Raw genomic sequence first — 14721 nt, forward strand, 5'->3', positions numbered from 1 at the left:
CTGGATCCGCCTCTGGCCCGACTCGTTAGCTCGTTCATATATCTTATATCTTATATATAAATATATATTAATATATTAATAAAAATAACTTATATAAATTTATTTATATTAGTAATTAAGTAATATAAGTTATTTAATATATATATATAGACACACACACAAACCATTAGTTTCCCTCATATAAATTGAACTGTGGAAGTCTTAAGTTTCTTTTGATCACATCCATTAGGTTTTTTTTTTTTTTTTTTTTTTTTTTTTTTAAGCCACATCCATTAGTTTTAATTTCCTCTTCTTTAGTTCGAAATGAGAAAATCCTATTTCCTAAAAAAAATTCAATTGATTAAACACCAAGACTAATAAAGCAAATGTCACGGTCAAAGAAAACTTATTTTTTGTTTTGTTTGTTTGTTTTTTTTTTTTTTTTTTTTTTACATGTCCACACAAAGGAAGGAAGAAAGAGATTTAAACTAGTAACCTCCCCTTTATGAGACGTGGTTCATAACTGATTGAGCTATCCATTGAGGATGAAAACTTCCTCTTCTATTTACATGTCAAAGAAAAAATTTCCTCTCATTTAATGCCTCCAACTACTGCCAATTTTTTCCCTGTCCTCAATCTCCCATTGTTTTCAGCCTTTAGATTTCCTTCTTTAAAACTTAACCATTAAAATCAACTCAGCCCATTTAATATGTTATGCGTTTTTAAATGTCTCGACTCCTCGAAGACTTGAAGGATGTATGCCCCTAACTTTATGCGTTTTTCCATGTTTAACGCTTAGAAGTATGCCCCTAACTTTCGCCCAAATCAATCCTCACGGTCCATTCCTTATCATCTGCATTAAATAATTCTAACTACACACTCACTCCAAAAATTCTTCCACTTTCTCTTTAGGTTTCTCTCACTGCTCCTTTCACCGCAGCTCACCAGCGCTTCCCTCCATGGCGTGAATCACTGAGGTAATGACAGTTTCATCTTCTGTATCTCCTTGTCGCAGATTCTTTTTAAACGAGCTCGAGTTGGGATATAGCTCAAGCGAGCTGAGTTCGGACAAGCATTTCTGAGCTCGGCTCATTTAGAATTCCTTCTAAACGAGCCAGTCTCGGAATAGCACAACTCGACTCGATTAAAACCATATTTTTAACTAATCTCAAAATCTTTTAAAGGTAACAACTTTAATATGTGATTCCATGTTGATAATTTCTTCTTTCTGACCCATATAAAAAAAGATTAATTCCAAATTTGTAATTATCAACCAGGAAGAAGACATCCAGCTGATTCATCGCTGCATGTTCAAAGTCTTTCCCATACTTTTTGGCTTGCTGTTGACGTTGGAAACCGGGAAGAAGTTTAGAGCTGCTTTTAATCATCTGGAATTGGGAGGCGTAAAAATAGCCGGTAAATTACCATATGTCTTAAAAAAAAATTTAAGCCGGATAAAAATAAGTAGATTAATTATTTGATTAAGGGATAATTTTACTTTACTTACCTGAAATGATGTTCTTTTTGCAAATACTTCCCTAATGTTTAAAATCTCTCATTTTGGTGCATCAATCTTTTGATTTTTTTTCAATTATTTTCTTTCTGTTAGAGATTGGAGTTAAATCAAACAGTAGAAGGGGTAAAAAGACTTTTATACCCCTACAAATTTTGAAAATTCAAATTTACTCATTATTTATAAATAAAAAAATTATTTTATTATTAAAAAATAAGAAAGAAAGAAAGAAAAAAAAAAAAATTTCACTTTAGACTCTTGAATTACTACGCGATTTGACATACCCTTCAAACTTTGAAATTTTTTTTTTGAAAAAAAGGGTCACAAGGTGGCCCAACCGTGAGTCACCTTGTGATTTTTATTTTTATAATATTTATATATTTTTTATTTGAAATTAAGGGTAAATTTGAAATATTATAAAAAAGTCACGGGTATAAACGTTATTGTTTCACTTTTAATGTTTAAAATCTGACAGAAGGGTTCAAATTAATTACAATTGAAAGTTTAGGGATTCAAATTAATTGGTTTCAAAGTTCGAAAGAGATATATTAAACGCGTGGTAGTTTAGAGGCCTAAACTAAAGTTTCTTAAAAAAAAAAAAAAAATGTGACCCATCATGGGTCACCTTGGTGGCCTGCGGCGGGACCCGCGGATCACTTGGTGGCCCACGGGATCATAGGTGACCTGACCCCTGGTGGGTCACCAAAGTGACCCTCTGTTGGGGTCACAAAGTGACCTAATGGTGGGTCACTTTGTGACCCCCGGAGGTCACCAAGTGACCCGCGATTGTCACTTTTTTTTTTTAATTATTTTTAATTTTTAATTTTTAATATATAATATTAATATGACCCATGTCACAAGGTCGGTAGGTTAGATTCATCGGTGAACTTCACGGATCAAGAGTTTTTTTTTTTTTTTTTTTTAAATTTTTTTTTTAAGAATTTCATATTCCTCCGTTAAGATTTAATAAAAAATCTTAATGGAGTGAGGTATTTGGAAGAAAATGAAAGTTTAATACACCAAGTGAAAAGTTTAAACATTAAAAGAGTGTTTACAAAAAGCGCGTCACGGAAGTTACCCCCTTTAATTAATATTTTAGCATAAACATTCTTTATCTTATTAAGGCTTGGGAGCAGCTTTTCACATTCTCCTTCTCAATAACAGCTCTCCACGTTCGAAATGTGAAGTAGTGTTGTTCATTTTGAACGTGTGGGTATCTTCTCCAATATTTCCAAAATTGAAAGGCGAACAACCGTGTGTTCTGAAAGGATTTGAGGGAAGATAAGTAACAATGGCCGACAGTGTTGTTAATGTTCTCCTACAGCAACTACCCCAACTCATTGAAGGAGCAAGTTTCCCTTCTGGAGTGCAAGATGAAGTCAAGTCATTTCAATGGGAGCTCGAAAGGATAAATATCTTTCTAGAGAACTCCGATGGGAAACAGAACGAGCATGAAAATGTGAAGGCGTTAGTCAGGCAAATCACTGAAGTTGCTTATGAAGCCGAGGATGTTATTGACACATTCATCATCAAAGTCGCAGAACAGAGGAAGAGGAATGTTGCGGGAAAGATAATATATGGCATTGGGCATGCAACAATGCTCCACATTGTTGCAAAAAAGGTAGAAGGCCTCAACAAAGAGATCAACAAAATCTACGACAATATAGAAAAGTACGGCATTGAAAGAGCTGAAACAAGTGTAGATGCAACAACAAAGAAGGCATTGGACAGACGTAGGAGGCATGTCGAGGAAGATGACATGGTGGGCTTCCTTCACGACTCTGATACATTGGTGAAACAGCTTACTCATAGAACAGAGAATTCAAAAGTTGATGTCATTTCAATCATCGGCATGGGTGGGCTGGGAAAGACCACTCTTGCTAGAAAAGTTTACAATAATGATCACATCAAGAGTCACTTTTATTGCCGCACATGGGTGTATGCATCTCAAGATTTCAAAATCAGAGAGTTATTGCTTGAAATTTTAATGTCTTATATGTCAATATCAGATGAGTTGACAAGGAAACTTGAAGGGATGAGTGAGGATCAAGCAAAAGAGTATCTAGTAGAGAAGTTGCTCACATACTTGCAAGGGAAGAGGTACCTAATAGTCATCGACGACATTTGGGAAATCAAAGTCTGGAATGAGGTAAAAGATGCTTTTCCTGATAACTTCAATGGAAGTAGAATATTAATCACCAGTCGCATAAATGAAGTGGCCTTACATGCAAGCCTTGCTCCTCCATACTTTCTCCAATTTCTTAACAAAGATGAAAGTTGGGAACTCTTTCATTAAAAGGTATTCCGAGGAGGAGAATGTCCTCTTGAGTTAAATACTTTAATTTGGGGAGAAAAATAGCAGAAGGTTGTCGCGGCTTGCCACTTTCAATTGTGGTATTAGGAGGCCTTTTGGCAAACAAAGAGAAGACACATCAGACATGGTCAAAGGTGATTGCCGATGTAAATTGGTACCTTACTGAATGCAAAGAGATTCTGGCCTTAAGCTATACACATTTGCCACGGCGTTTAAAACCATGCTTTTTGTATTTTGGTACATATCCAGAAGACTTTGAAATCCCTGTAAAGCAACTGATCCAATTATGGATAGCTGAGGGATTCATACAGCACATTGGTAGAAGAAACATTGAGGATGTTGCTGAGGACTACCTGGAAGAGCTCATTGATCTGAACTTGATCCAAGTGGCTACCAAGAGTTTATATGGAGGGGCAAAGAAATGTCGTATTCATGATCTTCTACGAGACCTATGCATAACCAAGAGCACGGAAGAGAAGTTTCTTTATGTACCTAGAAATGACAACCGTTCATCCTGGAATACCTTTCGTAGACTCTCCATCCAAGGTAACATTGTTCATCAATTCATTTCTTCAAACACCTTTGGCGCTTCGTATGCTCGTTCTTTTTTGTCATTTGGGATTGGGCCCATGTTTAACGAAATTCCCTGGAAGTGGGTCCACAGAAATTTGAAAATGCTTCGGGTGCTTCATTTTGAACTATATTTCAAGGCCATTCCTAAAGAGATAGGAACATTGATTCATTTAAGGTACTTGAAGATAAAATATGGGTATATAGAGGTAGATATTCCAGCTTCCATTGGCAACCTTACCAATCTAGAAACACTTCACGTATATAGTCCAAATTCAGTACTTTTGCCAATCTCGGTAATGAAGCTGCCGCGTTTAAGGAATTTGTGTGGGACAATGTGTTTTTCTAACCACTTGGACACAGCTATGTGGAAACTCCAAGTCCTTTCAATGCCACCGCACTCACAAATTCTGCGTCTCATTGTTGAGGGCATGATTCCTAATATCAGGACATTAAGGCTAAATATTAATTTCTTGAGGAATGAGGTTTGGGATGCAATAGGTTTTTCTGCATGCCTCCACCGTTTAAGTCATCTCCAAACTTTGAAACTTTGTTGTATTTCTGAAGACATTATTATTCTTCCTAAGTCATTTCCAGAGACAATCACCAAGATAAGCTTAACTAGAGTTATGTTAGATGAAGGTGGCATGCAAGTGCTGGGAAATCTTCCCAACCTTGGGCTACTGAAACTAGAAAATTGCCTTTCTTTTAGTGGCCTCCACATCCCTTCACGTTCGTTTCCCGAACTCCAATTCCTAAAATTGCATGAATATGAAATTAAAGAATGGAAACAGGATGAAGCTGCAATGCCAAGCCTAAGACATTTGGTTATGACTAATTGCTATGAGTTGACCATGCTCCCTTCGGAACTATGGAGTTTGACTGCCTTGCAAGAGGTGGAGGTGTTAAAGAGCAACATAGAAGTGGCAAACATGTTTCAGGAATTGCAGAAGGAGGCTGGGTTTAAGCTACACATCTATCCTCCTCTAGATGATTACTTTTATCTAAACCGTGAAGCTGTTATGGGTGTAAGTGGTAGCTGCTTCGCCTTTATCGAAAAAGAATTACAAGTATGTATACTTCCTCTATCTTTTCTTTCTATTCTATCCGAATGTGTCACATTAAATGGAAAACTATTTATAGTTGCAGTGCCTCGTTATAAAGTCTTTCTTTCAGAAAAATATTTATAGTCGAAATTCTCATGATAAATTTTCCTATTGATTGCTCTTGATTAATCTTCTAAACAATTGTCAATTATGTACTGACACAGAATTTTGATGAAAATGCAAATTGTGTTAATCCATGAGGTTCCTGCATGGAGTAGCTGCACATAGTTTCGCGGATCATGGATTAAATGATTTGAATTGATTTAACTAGTATTCATTGAAAACAGATTGATTTAGCTTTTAGATTGCTATTTTGTGGTAATTTGTACATGTAATTCCACATTTACACTCTGGAGAAGACATTTTGGATTGAAGTTAGCTTCTCTTATATATAGATGTAAGCATTTCATTTTTATTTGGAATATGAGGATTTCAAAACAAGTGATATATAAATTGCAGTGCGTTATTAGAATATTTTGATTTGATAATCAATGTTAGGATTTTTTTAATTAATGGAAGCTCTTAAAATAAAGAAGAATTAATGCAATCTTTAGGAGTCTTATTCAATAATTTGCCTTAAGTTTATCTCCTTCCACATAATGATTGTGTAAGCAAAATCATTATTCATCCTCTCTCTCTCTCACTCTGTCATAGAGCTCTCATGAACACTGTTCACTTCATCCCTTGCTCCTCCTTCCTTTGACCTCCTCGGCGTTCTTCGGCTTTTGATGCCTTCTCGGCGTTCTTCGGTTGCACATGGCATTTCAGCTTCGGCTTAGCTCTTAACTGAGTCTTAGGTTCTTTCTCATAGTAGTTCGCACCAACTCAGTACTACCCGAGTTAGTATCACTTCCCAAGACCTTCAGCCGCACCAAACCCCTAGCTTTGAGCCTTGGTCTTGGCTCCACGGCACCACCTAAAACTGTTTTCTCGCGTGCATTAATGGGAAAGTCCCCTCTAACTTTCTGCCGAAACAGATCTTCTCCATTTGCAGTTAGTTATAAAAGGAGGAGCAAAAATGTCATTTTATTTTATTTTTAACAATTTTGCCCATCCTTATAATTAACTAACATTTTTATTTAAAATGAAGAGGACCAGACTCCACTTTGAGCCACCTCTTCTCACAAAGCAATGTTATAAGTATTTATAGAGTTTTCTTAAAGTCATCTAAAATGTGATGTGACTTTTAAAATTACTATTGAATTTAAGATCATTATTAAATAATTTTAATTTTAATCTATTGGTGATTTTAAGAGGCACATCACATTTGAAAGGATTACTCATTCTCACATCCCCGTTAATGCTTACTGAAGTGGCAAATTTTCAGATCCTGTTTGGCAAACCTTTGGCTTTTTTACTGCAATAAAAATTGATTGATGTGAAAAAAAATAAGAATGTTTAGTATTGAAAAGTTAAAATATAAAAAATAAAAAATGTTTTGTACTGATTTTTTTATTTGAATAATAATAAAAAGTGATTAATGTAATATATAAAAAATAAAAATATTAAGAAGTTCAAAAAGCTAGAATAATAGTATCAGGCCATTTTTGGCTTTTGCCGAACAGAGCCTTCAGCTCAACCTCTCAATTAGAACGTGGCTTTTCTCTCTAAAGTCCTCTACTTCTCTTTTGACATGGTTAGCATTTGCTGTGATCTTGATGGCACACTTCGCTCTAGGTACGTTGCTATAGATGGGACAGGTAGAAATAGCAACCCCAAGTTAAACGTGAAATCTCTCAGTTAGCAGTCTTGTAAGAAATAAGGCCCAACATTCTCTTAAGAATTTTAAGAACACAGAGAAAAGCCAGTTACATAATCTGGAAGAACTGCTTGCAAGTGGAAGATGGATTATGGATAGTCAGAGTTCAATATTGCTAGAAATAGTTTAATTGGATTGATATACTTGCGCTGTTATATTTGCCAATGGTATACCATACGTTACAGGATTATCTGCACTGAGAAGAACTACCACTAGCGATGCTTTGAGAATCAGTATGCAGGCATTAGGATACTCCAGAATACAACTTCAGTTTTTCTTTTTAATGGCGAGGAACCCCTACAACTTCAAATTTTGTATGCATAAAATGCTTTTATTTTGTTGCTCTATAAATTTTGTATGAAATTCTAAAATAATATTTTTATCTTCAAATACTTGACATTATAAAACATCTCCCATTAGATCATGGTTTTTCTTTATTGTTGTCTGTTTAGACACATTTCGGAGGTTGTTTTAAATGGTCAGAAGTGGATGAATCTGATCGTTGTTGTCTTGGGTACAGGCAATCTCACTTGCAGCTCAAACTAAACAAGATGAGGAGGAGAAAGCAAAGGGAGTCAATCTGATCACTGACTGATGCCACCAGCAAAATGAGTGACTTTTACTAACCAGAGAGGCCATCACGCTTACCTGCTTTCTTGGAAACATGATCAAATTCAAATTCTTCGTGTGTTCTTTTGTTGTAATTTGAGAAATTTGGGGTGGTGAATTTTTGTCCTTTTTAAATTTGTTCAAAATGTTTGAATTTATTGCTAGGATGTGTTATATTAATGTAGAATGTAGCAAATGATGGGAAGGATAATGAACAGATAAGGGGACTTAGTATTGATCCATACTAACCTACATGTAAATAAATTTGTAGAAAACATTATTGTATCAGTAGGCTACAAAGTGGATTTACAAATTCTCCATTTACTAATAATGATATAAATATATAAATGCCTAAAGTGTATTTTGTAGATTACTATTTTGCAAGCCAAAAGTTTTTAAGAGGGTGTGGAAAACAAGACTCTTGAGATCGCATAGGGGGATGTCATCTGGATAATTACCAGCAAAGGGGATTAAGCCCCCCTTTCAATTCTCCAGAATTGTAAGAGACTGCAATTCCTTCGATCCAGACGTACTGTTTGATGTAACAAACGGTTTGGAATGTGCGATGAAAGTGGGATTGGGTGAAAGTTAAAAATCTAGGGTATTTTAGGGGTTTGTAATACTTAAAATCCAAATTGCTCATTTGAAAGGGATTTGTAATTCTTAAAATTCGAATTGCTCGTAAATAGCCGATCCATACATTGTCGTTGAGTACTAGCCATTAGAGATTCAAGAAGGATTGGTTTACAAGGAAGTACTTGTCATGATCATGAATAGCAAGGAGCATGAATTGTGCACTAAGAACTAAGAAGATTCTACTGGTGAAGGTCTTATCTAGCAACCATGGAGTCGAAGAAGCTCGTGAGAATTGAATCAAGATGTGTGCAAAGTACCCTAATTTGTTTGAAGATGAGGAGGATGTGGCACACCAAACAATGGATTCCCATCATAGATAAATGTAGCTAAAGGCAAAAGTAGACTATGCCTGATTGAGGTAAATTCGTTAGACCTCTTATTATTTTTAGGCATTAAATTTTGATGATGAAATTTTTATAAGAAGAGAGGGATGTAATACCTCGTGCTAAATTAGAATTAAGGATGCCCTAATTAATGCTTAAATGTTTATAGTAGAGTTGGATTAGTAACAAATCATATAGGGGGGAGATGAGAGAATTTTAAACACCTAGAAGAAACTTTATAGGAAGACTATTCAAACGGTCCGTACACCGTCCTAATGATGCCACAAAGAAGGTAATAGAACTTTAATGATCCGGTCTGCATGCTAATTAGAAGAAGCTAAGTATACATAGGCCAAATGAGAAATCTTTTAAAGCCCCATTATGAGCTTTAGGACACCATTTGGTGCGTGTCCTAGCCTCCAAAAATTGAGAGCTCAGAGAGGAAGGGGAAGGCGGAGAAAGGAAAAAAGCAAAAGGTTTTTTGGAAGTTTTGGGCTTACGATCTTCAAGAGAGGTAACCTCTCTGAGAAAGACAACAAGAGTTGAAAACAACGGTCTAATTTAGACCCCAAACCCAACAAAATAAAACAAACACAATAGTTAAAGAAATAATAAACTAAAATATTGTAGCGAATAATATCAAGCCATCACAACCATAAACACCAACACATCAAGACACAATGAAAAGGAAAAGCTTGCACAAAGAAAAAACCTCTATGAGATAGCTTGATAATAGCTTAAAAGTTCCTATTTTTTAATATTAAAATTAGCATTATCATGCTTTGTTTTATTCTAATTCTTGTATTTTATATTTGATTGTGAAATATTAATTAATAAGTAAATTAAAATTTAAATAAAATATTAATGCAATAAATTATCTTTAGTAGGAATCGTCAAAATTGTTGCGAATGGAATAAGAAAGCAAAGCAAAGAAAACACAACATAAGGAAAGCTCTTGTTTTCTAAAGCTACTGATTGCTTTGCATGTGAAAGTGCGTGGAAACAAGAGAAAGAAAATAAAGGAGCATAAGTGGGGCCCACGAATTGGTAGTAAAGTCAAACGAAGAAAAAAAAAAAAAATGGGGAACTTCACTTACCCCCTATACTCTCGCGTTTTTTTACAGACACCCCCCCATTGTTCAAAACCTCTCACTTTGACGTATTCAACTTTTGTTTCCTTTCACTTTGCCCATTCCGTTAGGATTTTCTGTTAAATCCTAACAGAAAGGGTGAAAAATTACAATCGTGCCCTTATTTTTTATTAAAAATAATTTAGGGGTAGAAAGGTCAAAAGTTAACGGAAGGGGGGTATTTGAAAGGAAACGAAAGTTTGATACATCAAATTGAGAGGTTTTGAACAATGGGGGGTGTCTGCAAAAAGCGCGAAAGTATAGGGAGGGTAAGTGAAGTTTCCCAAAAAAAAAAAAAAGTCTCTTTAAGTCGCCGACTGGTCGAATTTGCCAATTTGGAGCCCTCTTTTTTCAACTTTTTTTATTTTTTATTTTATTTTATTTTATATATATTATTATGTATTTTAGTATTATGAGTGACTAAATTTTTGGCTAGGGTTTGATGTGAAGTCTATGTTGAAACTAGTTGCTCATATATTAAAACATTAGTGATTGACCAAGTAGACGACAGGAGCAGCATAGTGGTTTGAGTTGGTCGAGAGTACGAGATTACTGACCAAAGACTCCTCAATTGAGATGGACCAAAGCCTTGCTAGCGAAGGGGTGAACCGATAGCGATGTTCACGAAGCAGGATAGTACAAGGTATTTTGGAAATTTTTAAAATATGTTTGTACAATTAGGGTTTAGGATTTTTCTATATATATATATATATATGTGTGTGTGTGTTATGATGTAATCTTGAATAATTAATAGCAAAATATAATCGCACTCTCGGTGGATGTAAGCACATTGTTGAACCACGTTAAATCTGTGTCTCCACTCTTTCTTTTTGATTCTCTATTATTCATTATTGTTGTGCACCAGCTTAATATTTTTATTATAATTTTTTGAAATTATTTTATTTTTCGTTTTTCACATATTAATGATCAACTAACTTTTGAAGTATTTTTACAACATATAGGAGTTTAAAGAGATTGGTGTATATTAAATAAAAATAAAATAATCAATTAAAAGAAATATAACGAATACCGATGAATAAGTAAAATAGTTGGTAGGTAATATTTCTTTCATATATTATATGAGAATGTCTTGGGTGCACTTGTTGCAAAAAATGTGTCTTTTGTGCCACCAATAAGAAGGTGACCCTTAAATCAATTTTACCAGTCTTATGATTAGAAAAAAAAACCCTTGCTGCACTGAATTATACCAAGTTTGAGAAAAAAAAAACTTAAAAAATTAATTAAAAAACAAATTAGAAGTGGTGGCTGCCAGTTGGGAGCCACCACAAGTGGGCGGTGAGGGTGGCTGCCCGGGCGGGGGATGGCTTGCGCGGCCACCCCCTGGGCGGGAGATGGCTTGTGCAGCCACCCTCTTGGGGTTGGAAAAACCCTAGGTTTTTCCCCCTCCTCCCTCCCTGTTTTCGTCGTTCTTGGTTTCTCCAATCCCCTGTTCTTTGGTTTTTCTTGGCAGGTTGCTTCATCTCCGTTGCCGATCTCCGGGTTCCTCTGCATTGCTGCAGTTCAACCTCGCACCTCGCCTCCAGCCGTTCCCCCCAGCCCGTCGCCCTGCACCAGCCACAGTCGTCGCTCAGTCATAGCCAATCTGTTTGCCCAGATCCAGCCTTCGCCACTGCCTTGGTCTGCCGCCTGGGCTTTAGATCGAGATTCCTCTTATCCGATATTTCCCCCATCGTTCCAGTGGCCAATCACGCCTCCCCGCCCTCCCTTGCGGCTGCGCAAGCCATCCCCTGCCCAGGGGGTGGCCGCGCTGCCACCCTTGATGACCCAGGGGTGGCGGCCAGCCAACCACCCCTCTCCATTGCAAAACTTTTTTTTTAAATTTTTTTAAATGATTAAACCTGAGATAATCAGGTGATTTGGTTTTATTTTGGTAATATGTTCTATGAGTTGGCAGATGATGAATGGTTGGCACAAAAGAGGACTTTTGTGCAACCTCAGTATATAAGTTATTCACTATATTATAATATTAACTCTAAATAAATAAATGAAGAAACAACGTCGAAATGCGAGAAAAGTGAAAAAGGTAGCACCGGAAATATCCTCTTAAATTTTGAAGTCTGTGTGGTGTGGGTATCTCTTCCAATTCCATCCTCTTTTCTTAGAGCATTCCCAGTAGACTTCTTATAAGGGGGTCTGTTCCCTATGTTTAGGGAATATGTCCAAAAAATCGTAAAAAACATCCCATAGCAGATTCCCTATATAGTTCCTTAAACCATCATATGCTACAGTGGTTCCACTGTAGCGATCCTTTGCCTTATTATAATCATAAAAAAAACTCTCTCTCCTCTCACATCTTTTCACGCCCACTATTTTTCTCCATTCTTCTTCTCCGCCCTCTTCTGCATTTCACCTCGACACAAAGCAAATCTCCATCTTCAGTACTCCATCTTCACTCTCACGGCCACTCAAAGGATTTACACCCAAAATTAAACAACAAATAAAATCCACAAAATCAATCCTCCTCAAAGAACTTAAATCGTTCCAGAACTCAGCAACTCAACCAAAACTCAAGAAACTCAAAATCTATTCGGCCAAACCATCTCAAAACAGATTCTAAGAACACCTCAATTAGAACCGAAACTCAACACCCAACCAGCCACTCAAGACAATCAAAAATCCTCAAGAACACAATTGATTACCCAAATCGAATACCCAGAAAATCAACCCCATCACAATCAAATACCTATAATTAAAGGAAGGAGAATTTTACCTAAGGAATGATTCTGAGCCCAAAAGCCACTGTCCAGCCACTCACGGCTTCGCCGTAGCCGTCTGCTGAGCTTTCTCTCTCTCACCATCTCTCTCCGTCCCTCTCCCAGCTCTCTCTGCATCACTCTCTCTCTCTCTCTCTCTCTCTTGTTCTCTCCTTGTCTGTCTTCATGAGCAAGAAACTGCTGGGGGGAAAGTGAGGCAGAGAGTGAGATAGAGAAAGGGAGAGGTGCGGATGGGGGGAAAGAAAAGAAGGAAACAGAGAGTGAAGAAGACAGGGAGAGAAAGAAGACGGAGATGAGAGAGATGAAAAGAAAAAGAAAATTTTTTATAGAATAAAAAGAAAATATTATTTTAATGAAAATAAAAATAATATTTTAATGATGTAGGGAAAGGTAAAGGGAAGCTATTGTGGAGTTTTTGTAGATAGGAAAGCAAAAAGTAGTTTGAATCCTTAAATATAGGAAAAATGGTTGGGTAGCTGCTAGGAATGCTCTTACCGGCCAATCAACACCTCCGACTTCCCCTGTGAACGTGTTTCCAGCGAGCAACCGGTTCTTCTCAACTTAGAGGGTGAAAGACTGATGAAAGGGAGGTGAGACCGATGAATTACTTCACAAGGACCTCTCATGCATCTCAAGTCAACATCCTTACATGAGCTTTCTTGCTTAATTTGAAAAAGGTATTCTAATTTATTTTGTTTTATTGTTTTTTCAAATTTAATTTCCATTTGCTTAACAATTAATATTATACGGATTGTTATAATTTACAATGGTCCTGATTTAATTTTAATTTTTTTTTTATTAGATAAAGAAAGAGGGTAAAGTTAAATTTGGAAGTAAATGTATAATATTACAACAAAAATGTTACAAGCATAATTTAAGATGAAAAATGGAATATTCATAAGTACCAATGAGATATATAGCAAATAAATAAATATAATAAGTCATATTAAACATTCGAATTTGAATAAAACAAAAAAATTATCATTCAAAACTTTTTCTTTTTTTTTTAATGGAAAGAGAGGAAAGGATTAGTCGAGTATATATATATATTACCCATATATTATATCAATCCATTTTGCATCGTTTGATGTAACATTTTTTTATGTAGTATACATAAAAAATTACTTAAAACATGCAATATTAATAAATGTTAAAACACACTACATCAGGAAGTGAGAAGAATAAGATTACTCTTAATTAAGGGGACTTGACAAAGTATGATGGAAAGCTTACCCTGATTGTAAATATGTTTTGTTGGTGTTTTTTATTTTTTATTTCAAAAAATTTTATAAAGCATAAAACTATTTTTGTGTTTCAAGGAATGATTGTGTGTTTTAAAAAATGCTTTATGTTTTGAATTGTTTATTATTTTTTTGTTTTGAGAGCAGAACATAACACAAAATAAAGCATGTTTGGCCACCAACGGATCTAGCAGCCACCACGTAGTCATATTTGGCGGCCGTGTGGTGGCTTCCAAACAAATTTGGAGGGCAAATCACACTACAGTGGTTGCCGCCGCCATGGAATAAATTTTAATATTTTTAATATTTCTTTTATTTTGGAAAAATATTTGTTAATTTTTTAAAAACACTTCTCAAAATTTTATCAGACTAATTTTTAATTATAGACTCTACATAGAAAGTTTTTTCAAATACGGCCTACACCAAATCAATTCTCAATTTTTATTTTTTTTTATTTTTTTTTTTTTAAAAAAAAAAAACTCTTTCAAAATTCAAAACCCAAATTACTTCTCCAAACTTTACGAAAGGGCAAGCATTTAACAACGAACCTGTATGTTGCGGGAGTTAAGAAAAAGACATCTTTTGACTTTTTATTTTTGAGTGATTTTTTTTTTTTTTGGGTCAAAATTTGGAGGCAAAAATTCTATTTTTTAGTTAAAAAAGAAAACAAAGGTGGTCATGGTGGAAAATTTTAATTTTTAGACAAGAAAAAAAGTAGGAAAAGTTCATGTACCACTTTAAATTACAATACAATTGACATTGTTCAAACTCAGGACCTCTGATTCTAATATCAAATCCCAAAAGTT

The 14721-nt window shown here is 35.4% G+C and overlaps 1 protein-coding gene across 1 annotated transcript; it reads left to right on the forward strand.

Annotated features, from left to right (window-relative positions):
• The first annotated feature begins 2783 nt into the window (after positions 1-2783).
• LOC132169522 (putative disease resistance RPP13-like protein 3) lies at positions 2784-7836 on the forward strand. The gene is made up of 3 exons (XM_059580546.1): positions 2784-3675; positions 3822-5446; positions 7762-7836. The coding sequence occupies exons 1-3, from the start codon at positions 2784-2786 to the stop codon at positions 7834-7836; spliced, it is 2592 nt and encodes an 863-aa protein (XP_059436529.1).
• The last annotated feature ends 6885 nt before the right edge of the window (positions 7837-14721 follow it).

Source organism: Corylus avellana, chromosome ca2 (assembly GCF_901000735.1).
Source record: "Corylus avellana chromosome ca2, CavTom2PMs-1.0".
NCBI lineage: Eukaryota > Viridiplantae > Streptophyta > Magnoliopsida > Fagales > Betulaceae > Corylus > Corylus avellana.

Excerpts from the sequence above, each read along its gene's own strand:
- LOC132169522 (XM_059580546.1), top strand. The coding sequence starts at position 2,784 with ATGGCCGACAGTGTTGTTAATGTTCTCCTACAGCAACTACCCCAACTC. Across the intron at positions 3,676-3,821 it reads TCCTGATAACTTCAATGGAA|TTAAATACTTTAATTTGGGG; the intron begins GTAGAATATTAA and ends TGTCCTCTTGAG. Across the intron at positions 5,447-7,761 it reads TTATCGAAAAAGAATTACAA|GCAATCTCACTTGCAGCTCA; the intron begins GTATGTATACTT and ends TCTTGGGTACAG.